At 40.3% G+C, this 16,071-nt stretch overlaps 1 protein-coding gene across 3 annotated transcripts in view; it reads left to right on the top strand.

The window, feature by feature from the left end:
* Herc6 (HECT and RLD domain containing E3 ubiquitin protein ligase family member 6) overlaps window positions 1–16,071 on the top strand; it is a 75,227-nt gene that overhangs the window by 48,106 nt on the left and 11,050 nt on the right. For all 3 annotated transcript variants that reach the window (XM_052173818.1, XM_052173817.1, XM_052173816.1), the window contains 2 exons: window positions 12,324–12,428; window positions 13,825–13,932. In XM_052173818.1, coding sequence (XP_052029778.1) covers window positions 12,324–12,428; window positions 13,825–13,932 — 213 coding nt within the window. The remainder of the gene's footprint in view (window positions 1–12,323; window positions 12,429–13,824; window positions 13,933–16,071) is intronic.

Raw genomic sequence — 16,071 nt, 5'->3', positions numbered from 1 at the left:
GCCCCTTTGTCGAGGATCAAGTGGCCATAGGTGTGAGGATTTCTGGATCTTCAATCCTGTTCCATTGATGCGCCTGCCTGTCACTGTACCAATACCATGCAGTTTTTAACACTATTACTCTGTAGTATTGCTTGAGGTCAGGGATACTGATACCCCCAGAATTTCCTTTATTGTTGAGAATAGTTTTAGATATCCTGGGTTTTTTGTTATTCCAGATGAATTTGAGGATTGCTCTTTCTAACTCTGTGAAGCCAGGACTTTTCGAGGCTTGGATTTTATGCCCAGTCGTTGTCACCGTCTGTAGTCAGTGCATCTGTAAAGCGTGTTTATCCACTGGCCTCTTTACTCCCTGGAATAATAACTCTGAGACTTCTTACGTATGAATAAATGCCTAATTGATAGCTTTGGCTTGTTCCCGAGTAGTTTATAATTTAATTACCCATTCTATTATCTATTCTATTCTAAGTCATGCCAATGGCTGGTTACCTGGTCTTCAGTTTCATGTGACTGTCTTCCTCTGTCTGTGGGGCAAATCTCCTGTGTTTCCCCACAGTGCTCTCTCTCTCTCTCTCTCTCTCTCTCTCTCTCTCTCTCTCTCTCTCTCTCTCTCTCCTTCCACCTCCCCCTTTCCCCTCCCCACTGCCAGATGTCCCACCATCTAATTCTGCCTCAGATCCATCATGATCTGTTTATTAGTCTGAGATTTTGCTTTGGCCTCTTTGGTTGAATGGATAAATAGAAATCTAGTTCATTAATGTGACTCTGCATGGTAACACGTGTTGCATGGTAACTTTATGCATGTGTCCTGAGATCTAAACTTTATCTAGTTGTGCTATTTGCTTTCTTCTTTTCTGATACATAGAGGGAGTGATAGAAAGACACTGCTTCTTTTTTTTTTCATTTTTTTTTGAGACACAATTTCTCTGTCTAACAGCCTTGGCACTCACTGTAGACTAGGGTGGCCTTGAACTCAGAGATCTACATTCTTCTGCACACTAAGTGCTGGAATAAAAGGTATGCGCCACTACCACTCTGTGAAAGATATTGCTTATAAAATCTAACCTTTCCCTTATAGCTTAATTTACTGCTTAATAAACTACATCTCTCCTTGGTGATGTTTAGTACTGTTTGTAGATAATCAGATGCTCTAAATCTATCTAACTTTGTAGATGAACATCGAAAATGTTTAATTACTTATTCATTTATTTAATACTTATTCTTCACTTGGGAGAAAACTTCTAGTAAACACATTATAGTTAAAATATATAAAAATAAACAAGGAAATAGGAAAAAAAAAGAAAATCAGATGCTCACTAGTCAGATGCACCTGTTTATTTACCCTCTACAAATATCAAACTGTCCTATCCAGGTTTAGTGCTCTGTCCTATAATTTCTGCAACTGTTAGTAGAGGAAGAAGAAACCAGAAGTTTCAGCTTATCCTTAGCTATTTATATATAGGCAGAGATATTGTGTGTGTGTGTCTATATGTGCATGTGTGTTTATATGTATTTCATTGTGTGTATATGTACATTTATATGCACATATCTTTCAATTTTGAGGTCAGTCTAAGCTACATGAGATTCTGCCACAAACCTACAAAGCAAAATAGAAAAATTATCCATATATTATATATATGCACATATATATGTATATATACATACATACAAATATTGATATGTAGTAGAATAGGCCAAGACTTTTTTTTTCTTTTCTTTTTTTTTTAATTTTTTTTATTCGATATAATTTATTTACATTTCAAATGATTTCCCCTTTTCTAGCCCCCCCACTCCCCGAAAGTCCCGTAAGCCCCCTTCTCTTCCCCTGTCCTCCCACCCACCCCTTCCCACTTCCCCGTTCTGGTTTTGCTGAATACTGTTTCACTGAGTCTTTCCAGAACCAGGGGCCACTCCTCCTTTCTTCTTGTACCTCATTTGATGTGTGGATTATGTTTTGGGTATTCCAGTTTTCTAGGTTAATATCCACTTATTAGTGAGTGCATACCATGATTCACCTTTTGAGTCTGGGTTACCTCACTGAGTATGATATTCTCTAGCTCCATCCATTTGCCTAAGAATTTCATGAATTCATTGTTTCTAATGGCTGAATAGTACTCCATTGTGTAGATATACCACATTTTTTGCATCCACTCTTCTGTTGAGGGATACCTGGGTTCTTTCCAACATCTGGCAATTATAAATAGGGCTGCTATGAACATAGTAGAACATGTATCCTTATTATATGGTGGGGAGTCTTCTGGGTATATGCCCAGGAGTGGTATAGCAGGATCTTCTGGAAGTGAGGTGCCCAGTTTTCGGAGGAACCGCCAGACTGATTTCCAGAGTGGTTGTACCAATTTGCAACCCCACCAGCAGTGGAGGAGTGTTCCTCTTTCTCCACACCCTCTCCAACACCTGCTGTCTCCTGAATTTTTAATCTTAGCCATTCTGACTGGTGTAAGATGAAATCTTAGTGTTTTTTTGATTTGCATTTCCCTAATGACTAATGAAGTTGAACATTTTTTAAGATGCTTCTCCGCCATCCGAAGTTCTTCAGGTGAGAATTCTTTGTTTAACTCTGTACCCCATTTTTTAATAGGGTTGTTTGGTTTTCTGGAGTCTAACTTCTTGAGTTCTTTATATATATTGGATATTAGCCCTCTATCTGATGTAGGATTGGTGAAGATCTTTTCCCAATTTGTTGGTTGACGATCTGTCCTCTTGATGGTGTCCTTTGCCTTACAGAAACTCTGTAACCTTATGAGGTCCCATTTGTCAATTCTTGCTCTTAGAGCATACGCTATTGGTGTTCTGTTCAGAAACTTTCTCCCTGTACCGATGTCCTCAAGGGTCTTCCCCAGTTTCTTTTCTATTAGCTTCAGAGTGTCTGGCTTTATGTGGAGGTCCTTGATCCATTTGGATTTGAGCTTAGTACAAGGAGACAAGGATGGATCAATTCGCATTCTTCTGCATGCTGACCTCCAGTTGAACCAGCACCATTTGTTGAAAAGGCTATCTTTTTTCCATTGGATGTTTTCAGCCTCTTTGTCGAGGATCAAGTGGCCATAGGTGTGTGGGTTCATTTCTGGATCTTCAATCCTGTTCCATTGATCCTCCTGTCTGTCACTGTACCAATACCATGCAGTTTTTAACACTATTGCTCTGTAGTATTGCTTGAGGTCAGGGATACTGATTCCCCCAGATTTTCTTTTGTTGCTGAGAATAGTTTTAGCTATCCTGGGTTTTTTGTTGTTCCAGATGAATTTGATAATTGCTCTTTCTAACTCTGTGAAGAATTGAGTTGGGATTTTGATGGGTATTGCATTGAATCTGTATAGTGCTTTAGGCAAAATGGCCATTTTAACTATATTGATTCTACCGATCCATGAGCATGGGAGGTTTTCCCATTTTTTGAGGTCTTCTTCCATTTCCTTCTTCAGAGTCTTGAAGTTCTTGTCATACAGATCTTTCACATGTTTGGTAAGAGTCTCCCCAAGATACTTTATACTGTTTGAGGCTATTGTGAAGGGGGTCATTTCCCTAATTTCTTTCTCAGCCTGCTTATCCTTTGAGTATAGGAAGGCCACTGATTTGCTTGAGTAGATTTTATAACCTGCCACTTTGCTGAAGTTGTTTATCAGCTGTAGGAGCTCTCTAGTGGAGTTCTTTGGGTCACTTAGGTAGACGATCATGTCGTCTGCAAATAATGATAGTTTGACTTCTTCCTTTCCAATTTGTATCCCTTTGACCTCCTTATGTTGTCGAATTGCCCGAGCTAGTACCTCAAGTACAATATTGAAAAGATAAGGAGAAAGGGGGCAGCCTTGTCTGGTCCCTGATTTCAGTGGGATTGCTTCAAGTTTCTCTCCATTTAGTTTGATGCTGGCTACCGGTTTGCTGTATATTGCTTTTACTATGTTTAGGTATGGGCCTTGAATTCCTGTTCTCTCCAAGACTTTAAGCATGAAGGGATGCTGAATTTTGTCAAATGCTTTTTCAGCATCCAATGAAATGACCATGTGGTTTTGTTCTTTGAGTTTGTTTATGTAGTGGATTGTATTGATGGATTTCCGTATATTGAACCAACCCTGCATTCCCGGGATAAAGCCTACTTGATCATGGTGGATGATCGTTTTGATGTGTTCTTGGATTCGGGTGGCAAGAATTTTATTGAGTATTTTTGCATCGATGTTCATTAGGGAAATTGGTCTGAAGTTCTCTTTCTTTGTTGGATCTTTGTGTGGCTTTGGTATCAGCGTAATTGTGGCTTCATAGAAGGAATTGGGTAGTGTTCCTTCTGTTTCTATTTTGTGGAATAGTTTGAAGAGTATTGGTGTTAACTCTTCTTTGAAGATCTGGTAGAATTCTGCACTGAAGCCATCTGGTCCTGTGCTTTTTTTGGTTGGAAGACTTTCTATGACTCCTTCTATTTCTTTAGGCATTATGGGACTGTTTAGATGGTCTAGTTGGTCCTGATTTAATTTTGGTATTTGGTATCTGTCAAGGAAATTGTCCATTTCCTCCAGATTCTCCAGTTGTGTTGAGTACAGGCTTTTGTAGTAGGATCTGATGATTTTTTGGATTTCCTCAGTTTCCGTTGTTATATCTCCCTTTTCATTTCTAAGTTTGTTAATTTGGATACTTTCTCTGTGCCCTTTGGTCAGTCTGGCTAAGGGTTTATCTATCTTGTTGATTTTCTCAAAGAACCAGCTCCTGGTTTTGTTGATTTTTTGTATGGTTCTCTTTGTTTCTACTTGATTGATTTCGGCCCTGAGTTTGATGATTTCCTGCCTTCTACTCCTCCTGGGCGAAGTAGCTTCTTTTTGTTCTAGGGCTTTCAGGTGTGTCATTAAGCTGGTAATGTATGCTCTCTCCATTTTCATTTTGGAGGCACTCAGGGCTATGAGTTTTCCTCTTAGCACTGCTTTCATTGTGTCCCATAGATTTGGGTATGTTGTGTTTTCATTTTCATTGTGTTCTAAAAAGTCTTTAATTTCTTTCTTTATTTCTTCCTTGACCAAGGTATCATTGAGTAGAGTATTGTTAAGTTTCCACGTGTATGTGGGTTTTCTGTTGTTTCTGTTGCTATTGAAGACCACTTTTACTCCATAATGATCAGATAGGAGGCATGGGATTAGTTCTATCTTCTTATATTTGTTGAGGTCTGTCTTGTGACCAATTATATGGTCGATTTTGGAGAAGGTACCATGAGGTGCTGAGAAAAAGGTATATTCTTTTGTTTTAGGATAGAATGTTCTATATATATCTGTTAAATCTAATTGGTCCAAAGCTTCAATTAGTTTCATTGTGTCCCTGTTTAGTTTCTGTTTTCCTGATCGGTCCATTGAGGAAAGTGCCATGTTGAAGTCACCCACAATTATTGTGTTAGGTGCAATGTGTGCTTTTAGTTTTAATAAAGTTTCTTTTACGAAAGAGGGTGCCCTTGCATTTGGGGCATAGATGTTCAGGATTGACAGTTCTTCTTTTTGTATTTTTCCTTTGACCAGCAAGAAGTGTCCCTCAGGGTCTCTTTTGATGACTTTGGGTTGAAAGTCAATTTTATCTGATATTAAAATGGCTACTCCAGCTTGTTTCCTGAGACCATTTGCTTGTAAAATTGTCTTCCAGCCTTTTACTCTAAGGTAGTGTTTGTCTTTGACCCTGAGGTGTGTTTCCTGTAAGCAGCAAAATGTAGGGTCCTGTTTATGTATCCATTCAGTTAGTCTGTGTCTTTTTATTGGGGCATTGAGTCCATTGATGTTAAGAGATATTAAGGAATAGTGATTGTTACTTCCTATCATTTTTGACGTTATTTTTTAAATTTGAATGCTTAACTTCTTTTGGGTTTGATGAAAGGTTACTATCTTGCTTTTTCCAGGGTGAAGTTTCCCTCCTTGTATTGGTGTTGTCCTCCTATTATCCTTTTTAGGGCCGGGCTTGTGGATAGATATTGGGTAAACTTGGTTTTGTCATGAAATATCTTAGTTTCTCCATCTATGGTGATTGAGAGTTTTGCTGGATATAGTAGTTTTGGTTGGCATTTGTGTTCTCTTAGAGTCTGCATGAGATCTGCCCAGGACCTTCTAGCCTTCATAGTCTCAGGTGAAAAGTCTGCTGTGATTCTGATAGGTCTTCCTTTATATGTTACTTGGCCTTTTTCTCTTACTGCCTTTAGTATTCTTTCTTTGTTTAGAACATTTGGTGTTTTGATTATTATGTGACGGGAAGTATTTCTGTTCTGGTCCAGTCTGTTTGGAGTTCTGTAGGCTTCTTGTATATTCATGGGCATCTCTCTCTTTAGGTTAGGGAAGTTTTCTTCCATAATTTTATTGAAGATATTTGCTGGCCCTTTAAGTTGTAAATCTTCACTCTCATGTATGCCTATAATCCTTAGGTTTGGTCTTCTCATTGTGTCCTGGATTTCCTGGATATTTTGGGTTACAAGCTTTTTGCATTTTGCATTTTCTTTAACTGTTGAGTCCATGGTTTCTATGGAATCTTCAGCATCTGAGATTCTTTCTTCTATCTCTTGTATTCTGTTGTTGATATTTGTATCTCTGTCCCCTGATTTCTTCCCAAGGCTTTCTATCTCCAAAGTTGTCTCCCTTTGAGTTTTCTTAGTTGTTTCTACTTCTGATTTTAGATCCTGGATGGTTTTGCTTAGCTCCTTCACTTGCATGTTTGTGTTTTCCTGTAATTCTTTCAGAGATTTTTGTGTTTCGTCTTTCATGACCTCAGCCTGTTGACCAAAGTTCTCCTGTATTTCTTTAAGAGATTTTTGTGTTTCGTCTTTCATGACCTCAGCCTGTTGATCAAAGTTCTCCTGTATTTCTTTAAGTGTTTTTTGCATTTCCTCCTTGTTGGCTTTTGTATTCTCCTGGATTTCTTTCAATGATTTTTGTGTTTCCCTTGCAAGGGCATCTAACTTTTGATCCATTTTCTCCTGAATTTCTTTAAGTGTGTCCTTCATGTGTTCCTGTACCAGCATCATGACCAGTGATTTTAAATCCAAATCTTGTTTTACTGGTGTGATGGGGTATCCAGGACATGTTGGTAGCGGAGAATTGGGTTCAGATGTTGCCATATTGCCTTGATTTCTGTTAGTGACGTTCCTGCGTTTGCCTTTTGCCATCTAGTTCTCACTGGTGTTAGTTTTTCTTGTCAGTGCTGGACTCACCAGTGCAAGCTGCCCCTTCCCAGTTGGCCTCTGGTGCACAGCTTACCTCCTGCGCTGCTTGTAGACAGGGTGCTGCTGCCCAGGCTGTTCAGATCCCAAAGCAGGCACCCGAAGGCTCCCGCTGGGGCCCGCTGGATTCACTGGAGCACACTGACTTCTCCCAGCTGGCTGCCCGGAAACCCAGCTAGCCACTTGCAGGACTTGGATATGTGGTGCTGCTGCCCAGGCTGATCTGGGCAGCAGAACTCCCAACCGGGTTGGTGCACACAAGGCTAGCCTAGCTGCTCAGGCCCTGAGTCTTGGCAAAAGCCTGGCAGGCCAATGTTGGTGCAAAGCTCCCCTCAGCTGTGGGTGTTAATTGGGTGTGTCAGGTGGCTAGGATGGTGGCATGCGCGAGTTCCCTGAGAGTGCTGGGAGAGTCTGCTGGGCTAACAACCTCCTGGCTGGGTCAGCACACAGATGGCCCAACGAGCAGCCCAGGGCCTGGGGGCAGTCCAGGGCCTGACCGTCTGAGACCCCTGCTATGTCCGCCTTGGGCTATGCCTGTTAGCTGGTTTGGTTTTGTCTGCTAGTCTCTCTGGCTTCCCGTAGGCAAAATGGCGGCGGTGCGCGCCGGCCCGGGCAAACAAGCTCCTGCCTGGGTCGGCACACAGATGGCCCACCGAGCAGCCCAGGACCTGGGGGCAGTCCAGGGCCTGACCGTCTGAGACCCCTGCTATGTCCGCCTCGGGCTATGCCTGTTAGCTGGTTTGGTTTTGCCTGCTAGGTCTCTCTGGCTTCCCGTAGGCAAAATGGCGGTGGTACGCAAACGGCCCCGATAAACAACCTCCTAGCTGGGTCGGCACACAGATGGCCCACCGAGCAGTCCTGGGCCTGGGGGCAGTCCAGGGCCTGACCGTCTGAGACCCCTGCTATGTCCGCCTTGGGCTATGCCTGTTAGCTGGTTTGGTTTTGCCTGCTAGGTCTCTCTGGCTTCCCGTAGGCAAAATGGCAGCGGTGCGCGCCAGCCCAGGCAAACAAGCTCCTGGCTGGGTTGGCACACAGATGGCCCGCCGAGCAGCCCAGGACCTGGGGGCAGTCCGGGGCCTGACCGTCTGAGACCCCTGCTATGTCCGCCTCGAGCTATGCCTGTTAGCCGGTTTGGTTTTGCCTGCTAGGTCTCCCTGGCTTCCCTTAGGCTAAATGGTGGTGGTGCGCGCGCCGGCCCGGGAGGAAAAAAACCTCCTGGCCGGGTTTGCACCCCGGTGGACCCCCGATCAGCCCAGGGCCTGGGTGCAGGCCAACGCCCGTCGGGCTTAGACCCCCGCGATGTTGGTCTCGGGTTATATTTGCGTACCTCAGTCTGATTTCTCTGGCGACCGAGAACCAATATGGAGCCCTGGTAACTGACTGGCGGGAGGCAGAGTTCTGATAGGCCAAGACTTTTATTCTTAGGATTTTTAGACTTAATATAGTATTTAAATCTACTTTTTTATTTCCAAATTCTGTTTATTAGAGTTTTTGTTTTGTCTCATTTCTGATTTATGGTAGAAAGGGGTTCTTTGTGTTCTCAGGCCAACCACCACCTCAGTACCCCAAGTGTTCAACCCAAGTGTGCTGGGTTGTTGACCATGTTTCTGACTTCACATTGATTTGTGTGAGTGTATAGACTAATTATAAAGAGAATAGATGATTTCACAAACTTGAAGTCTGCTCATCTGCATCTCGTCATTTACTCAAATCTTCTTTAAGTCCTTACATTATTACAGGGTCAGTAAATCTCTTCCATTCACTGTCTAAACATGCCATACTTTTAACCTTTCAGCAACTGATGGATATTTGGGTTATTTACATGTCCTGGTTATTGGCATCTGTGTATAGGTTTTTGTATAAATCATTGTTTTAATTTCTTTTGAGCAAACAGCTTGGAGTAGAATTGCTGAGCCATATGGAAGCTCGGTTGTGTGAGGCACTCCTAGCTTATTTCCTAAAGACCAGCACAATTTTGTCTTCCTGTCAAGAAAGTGTGAACATTACATTTTCATATTCTTCTCAGCTACTTATTACTTGCTATTTTGATTATATTCCTATAATGGGTAACATTTTCCTGTCATCTAATACTTAATAAGTTTGAACATCCTTTTATGTAGTTATTGACTAATACACCTTATTTGAAGATGTTTTTGATTACTTTAAAATTATTTTATCTTTGTTTTTATTATTGACTTATAATTATATATGTATGTATATGTGCATATAGTTAGTATATACAGATTCTTTATATGATTTTATTATACTTTTGCTTTACTCTATGCATCTATTTCACTTTCTCAATGGTGTCCTTTGAAGCATGAAAATATTGTTATGTCCCTCCCTCCTTTCCTCACTCCCTCCTTCCTTCCCTCCCTCCCTCCCTCCTTCCCTCACTCCCTCCCTCCCTCCCTCCTTCCCTCCTTCCCTCCCTCCTTCCCTCCATCCCTCCCTCCCTCCCTCCTTCCCTTCCCTCCCTCCCTCCTTCCCTCCTTCCCTCCCTCCCTCCTTCCCTTCCCTCCCTCCCTCCTTCCCTCCTTCCCTCCTTTCCTTCCCTCCCTCCCTCCTTCCCTTCCCTCCCTCCTTCCCTTCCTCCCTCCTTCCCTTCCCTCCCTCCTTCCCTTCCTCCCTCCTTCCCCCCTCCCTCCTTCCCTTCCTTCCTTCCCTTCTTCTTTTCTACTTCTTTTTATCTTTTGTGGTGCTGGAAATGTAACCTACAGCTTCCCAGATGCTAGGGAAGCACTCCGCACAGAACTAAGCTACATCCCACACAGCCCTTTTGTTGACGTTGTTTTTGTGTCAAGGCCAGGGTTTTGCTAGTAAGTTATAGCTTGCTCAGAACACTTGGTCTTCCTGCCTTAGCATCCAAAGTGCTAAGATTTTCCTGATGCTCATCTTAGTTTTTAATTTTGGTAAAATATCTCCATGACTCTGTGTGTATCGTCCTAGCACTGTCTCTCTCTTTCTCTACCAGGGCCTCATGTACTCTTGACTACCTCAAGTCCACTATATAATTGAAAATAACCTTGACCCTCTGGTGCTCCTCTCTCTGTCTCCCAATAGCTGATATTATAGACTTATTTGCATCTGGATTTGTATGAGGTGCTGAGAACTGACACTTGAGCTTTGTTCTTGCTAGGCACAAATTAATAACTAAACTATATCCCTCCCTGAGCCTAAATTTCTCTTCTGAAAGTTAAATCTCAAACCATTTGCCATTATTTTGTAGAAATCTTGCTAGATTTACCCATTAATACTAAATTGTGGTTCCACCTTTGAGTTTCTGTGCATGTAATCCTATAATTTAGAAATAATACCATTTTCTTTTATCTTTTTTTCCTATAGTACATATAAATTGTGGTTGCATGCTTACTGAAATAATTGATTTCTGAGCATTGTTTCTTCTGGGACCCCTTATTATACCCCTTACATACATAGTTAATGAGAAACTATATTCTAGATGTGTGGCTACTTTCTGATTACTTACACGTGGGCAATCCATATCCTGTTTTTTTTTCAAATAAATCTTTATTTTTAATTTATATGTATGGGTGTTTGTCTTGCATGTATGTCTGTGCACCACTTGTATACAAGTATCTGTGGAGGGCAGAAGAGGGTGCAGGATCCCTTCGAACTGGAGTTGTGCTGGGATTTGAACTCAGGTCCTCTAGAAGAGCAGCAAGTGTTCTTCACTGCTGAGCTGTCTCTCCAGCCTTCTGCAGACAAACTCTTAACATTGCACATACTCATTGGCTTGCCCTGAGTGATACCGAATATCCAGGCTGAATAGCTTTGGTAAACAATGTGGGCCCAAACACAAAATATTACTCTCTGTATTTAGGATGATGTTTGCTGGTTACTGTCTGTATAGTAAGCCATAGATAGGACAGAATTATTATTTTTAAAACATTTCTTTGGCTAAGGTGGCAGTAATTTATTCTCAAGGTCATAGGCGTCTTGGTTTAATGCCTAGTAGGAATTTGGCCTGAGGTCAGAGCAGGCTCTGCTGAGGCTATGTCTCAGGAGCTCTTATGTCTCTCCTCTCCTGGAAGATGTAGTTTTAAGTTGTTCTTCTGTTACCATACATGTCTTAGAGTACATGTGTCACTTTCTTTGTGGCCTGTCCCTAATTTTAAAGGACTCCTTACCCCAGTGTTCCTACCATGACCTCCATGACCTCCATTCTTACTCTGACATGAAATGATATCTTCCCCCAAGATAGTTTTAAAATTTTTTTGATTAAATTTATTGAGAAGATCCTTGTAAAATGACTATGAGTGCCTTACATGGATTGTATTTTGGGATATACACAGTGCTTCCTCGAGTATCAAAAATACCTACGCATGAAATTAAAAAAGCAAGACAACACACAACACACATACAAAGTGACATAGGACTAGCATTTGTATTTGTAAGTAAAGGGAAAAACCCAACTGTCCTGTAAATGCACAGAGAGATTGGCACTAGAAAATATACCATGGAGAAGCCTGATTTTTTTTTTTCGAGACAGGGTTTCTCTGTACAGCCCTGGCTGTCCTGGAACTCACTCTATAGACCAGGCTGGCCTCAAACTCAGAAATCTACCTCCAAAGTACAAGAATTAAAGGCCTGCTTCTGCCTCCAAAGTGCTAGAATTAAAGGTGCGCACCACCACTGCCCAGCCAGAATTTTTTTAAATGACTGATAGATACCATGAGGATGGACAATTCTTTTTTGTTGTTGTTTTTGTTTATTTTGTTTGTTTGAGTTCTGTTTGTTTGTTCCTTTTTTTTGAGACAGTTTCTCTGTAAAGCCTTGACTGCCCTGGAACTCTCCCTGTAGTCCAGGTTGGCCTCTCAGAAATCCATCTGTCTCTGCCTACTGAGTGCTTGGATTAAAGATGTACACCACCACCACCTGGCAGATGGAAAATTGGATTAAAGATGTATACCACCACCACCTTGCAGATGGAAAATTCATGAGTGACAGAATTTGATTTTTCAGTGAAATATGTGGAGTGAAGTTTATCCCATCGAATTCAATTAGTCTAAAACACACTTACTCAGTCACTGACAAATGTATATATGCATATGAATCTAGGTTTTACACATTACATAATTTATTAATAGAAAATGAAATTTGAGGTCATGTTCTCTTTAAGGCTAACTGTCAACTTGCAGAAAATGCCTTCATCATACCTGAGCTTTCTGGCATCTTTAACTTCTATACTGAGGAAGTAAGAATGTTCATACGGCATAACAATGTGGTAAGTATAACACATCACCTTGTAAGAATGTTCATGACTTAAAGCAGGACATGCTAGCAACTATGTCATCCCTACATCAGAAAATGTACTTATTGCAATACTAAATTTGCTAAGTTGCATGCCATTGAAAACTTAAACATTTTGCTCATAAAACAAATTTATTTCCTTATAAAATTATCTCTGATTTTAGTGGGATTGCTTCAAGTTTCTCTCCATTTAGTTTGATGTTGGCTACTGGTTTGCTTTTAATATGTTTAGGTATGGGCCTTGAATTCCTGTTCTTTCCAAGACCTTTAACATAAAAGGATGCTGAATTTTATCAAATGCTTTTTCAGCATCTAATGAAATGACCATGCATTTTTTTCTTTGAGTTTGTATATGTATTGGATTACATTGATGGATTTCTGTATATTGAACTATCTCTGCATCCCTGGGATGAAGCCTACTAAGGAAGGAGTGGCCCGTGGTCCTGGAAAGGCTCAGTGCTGGAGTGTAGAGGAATACCAGGACAGGGAAGCGGGAAGGGGTGGATTGGGGAGCAGGGGAGGGAAGAGGGCTTATGGGACTTTCGGAGAGGAGGGATCTAGGAAAGGGAAAATCACTTGAAATGTAAATAAAGAATATATCGAATAAAAAAAAGAAAGATGAAAAAAAGATGATACTATTGGGGGAAATTATATAAAACATATTACAGGATTTCCTTTATATTGTTTTATAGTCTTAAATAAACCTGTAATTGTTTCAAAATAAATGTTTAGTACCAAAAAAATATCTCTAAGGGCTAGATATGTAGCTCATTTGGTAGAGTATTGGCTTAGAACAAATGGAAGCTTGAGTTCTTGATAAGCTGCATAACCAGGTATGGCAGTGAGTGTAATCTTTATACTTTGGTAGAAGATAGAGGATCAGAAGTGCAAGGTCAGGGCTGGAAAGATGGTTCTATGGTTAAAAGACCTGAATGTTCTTCCAGGGAACCTGGTTCCATCCCCAGAACCCATTTAGTAGTTCACAACTGTCTGCAACTCTAGTTCGAGGACATATCAACTCTAGTTCTCAGATATCATCTTCTGGCATCTTTGGACATTGCATACAGTACATGCATGTCAAAGACAAACACGCATGCAACAATAAAACCCATACACTTAAAATAATAAAATAAATTAAAATTTTAAAAATAATTTAAAAAAGAGGTGCAAGATCATTCTCTGGGACATAGTTTGAGGTTAACCTAGAATATATGACATTTTGTCTCAAAAACAAAGAAGGAAAGACAGACAGACAGAAGGAAGAGGAGGTGCTTTATTGTAATAGCAATAAATATAGTGGTGATATTAGGAAAGGAATGAATGTTATTTTTTCATAGTCAAAACTGTTTGCTTCTTTTTTCTTTTTTCAGTTATCTAAAGAATCCTTTGATATCGTTGTTTTCAGTGATTTTTTATTTATCTTTGATTTGCCATCCAAAATTTTATTAATGAACTGTGACTCAAATGTAAAACTGCAGGTATGTATGTTTTCTTTTACTATGCCAAAATAACTTAGGCTATATCCTTTAAAAAGAGATTTATTTAACTCAAATGTTCACTGACGTGATGTAGGAATCCTGCCTGATAGGTGTTCTTATTTTGTCACTACCCTGTCTCCCACCACCAGCATTAAAACATGAGGAGAAACACAGCAGGACGTTGCTATGTGTCATATAGGCCAGCTGCATTGGATGGCCTCACTTTGTAACAACCTGTTCTGACAGGAAATAACCCACTCTGTGAGGCTCATAGTAATCCCCTCCAAGGGTAGTGCCCCATGATCTAAGTATCTCCTTGGAGGTCCAATAAAAGCTAATTATGGCCACACTAGAGACAAAGTTTCACATGAATCTTTGGAAAGCAGTTAAATGATCTTCAAGCCAATATGGCTAACAATTTTTTGTTTGTGTGTGTGTGTGTGATGAAAAATTTAAAACATTTAAAGTAAAAATAGTGGTACCCTTTTCCAAGACCCTCAGGTATAAACATTTTATCACATGTGTTGGTCTACCACTTTTGTTAATTTTGCAGTTACTACTAGTTCTTTCTTCTGAAGTAATTTAAGGCAAATGCTAGCTCAAATTTCTTTTCAGGATTCAATCCTTTAATCTGCTAATTTTGGTCACCTCATTCCTCTGTGGGTTGGTCATCTCATACTGCTTCCAGTTTAACATTTTTTCAGTTATTATTTTTTATTAAATGTTTTAATTTAATTTTTAATAAATTATTTATTTACTTAATTCCAAAAATTGCCCCTTCCTAATCCCTCTCCCCAAGTTCTTCACCCCATCCCCCTACTCCCTGCCCCCGCCCCTGAGAGGGTATGCCCCCACCTGCCCAGTTTCTCAGAGCTTGACTTATAAGCACAAATATATTTGAATACTATTTTGCTAATTCTTTGAGAATTTCATATAATGGATTTTGATCATATTAGCTTCTCATCAAGCTCCTTCCACAGCCACCCTCACCCTTCTACCTTCCTAATTTAATTTTTTTCTCTCCATTCCACCTGTTTTTAATCCCCAGTCCAATTACTCTTGCCCATCCACCACTCCTGAATTTACAGTCTTACCACCCCGTCTTCTGTGAAGGTCCCTGAGCCTGCAGGGACAGGGTATGATATAGGTCCTACCATCAAAGACACTGAAAACTTGACTCATAGAACATAATGGAAATCAAGCAGGTACTGACTTGGAAGCTTCATTCCCATTGGCTAACTTTTATGGTCCTCAAAGGTTCTATGCACACTACCACAGGAGAAAAGAATAATCATCAATCTGACCTAGAGATGAATCGTTCAAGATAATGACTGTCCTGGCCAACTGCTGCAATAGTAGTAGCATAAGTGTATGGAAATAACCAACTATTTTTCTGGTTCAATTTAAAGCTTATTCTATGAGATTACACTTTGAAAGTGAATGCTTATTATTTTCTCGGAGAATGTCTTTCTATTTATCCTCTTCCTGTTGGCATCAGTTTTCCTCATCTGCCCCATAGCCCTTAGAATCATTTCTGAGGTTTACATGGAACACTGGACTTCTGGAGGTTGGTAGAAGATTGTTCTCTTAGCAGGTTTGATATCAACATTATGATTACTATAGTAAGAGATTGTAGACATTTTTAACTACTTAACTGTTCATGGCTGGTAACTCAGTTATGCACATGAACGCTAGGTGCTACAACTTGTTTGATCCTATAATTGTATTATCTTACAATTTAATAACACCTTTCTTAAATTATAAGTACATAGAGTGGTGGCAGCAAGATACAAAAGATATTTTTTATTAAAACTATTTTATCTAAGTCAAGTCTGATGCACTGTGCCTGTATTCCAGCACTCACAAGGTTGAATGGGTGGGGGCAAGGGCGGGGGTGGGGATGGGCATGGCACTTTTTGCAATAGCAAAAACAAAAGAACAAACAATAAAGAAGTACTTAAAAAATTTTTAGGAATTTTTTTTTTTTTTTTGTAAAAAAGGTAGGATACCATGTAGCCTGGGCCAGCCTTGAATTTGAGCCGTGTATATATACCCAAGATGGCCTTGAATTTCTTTTTAAAAATATTTTTATGTTCATGTCCTATACAAGTATGTGCTGCCATCTACATATGGAGTTCA

Source organism: Apodemus sylvaticus, chromosome 2, assembly GCF_947179515.1.
Source record: "Apodemus sylvaticus chromosome 2, mApoSyl1.1, whole genome shotgun sequence".
NCBI lineage: Eukaryota > Metazoa > Chordata > Mammalia > Rodentia > Muridae > Apodemus > Apodemus sylvaticus.
Note: the sequence above shows the minus strand (reverse complement) of the source record. Positions and strands in the feature narration are given on the sequence as shown.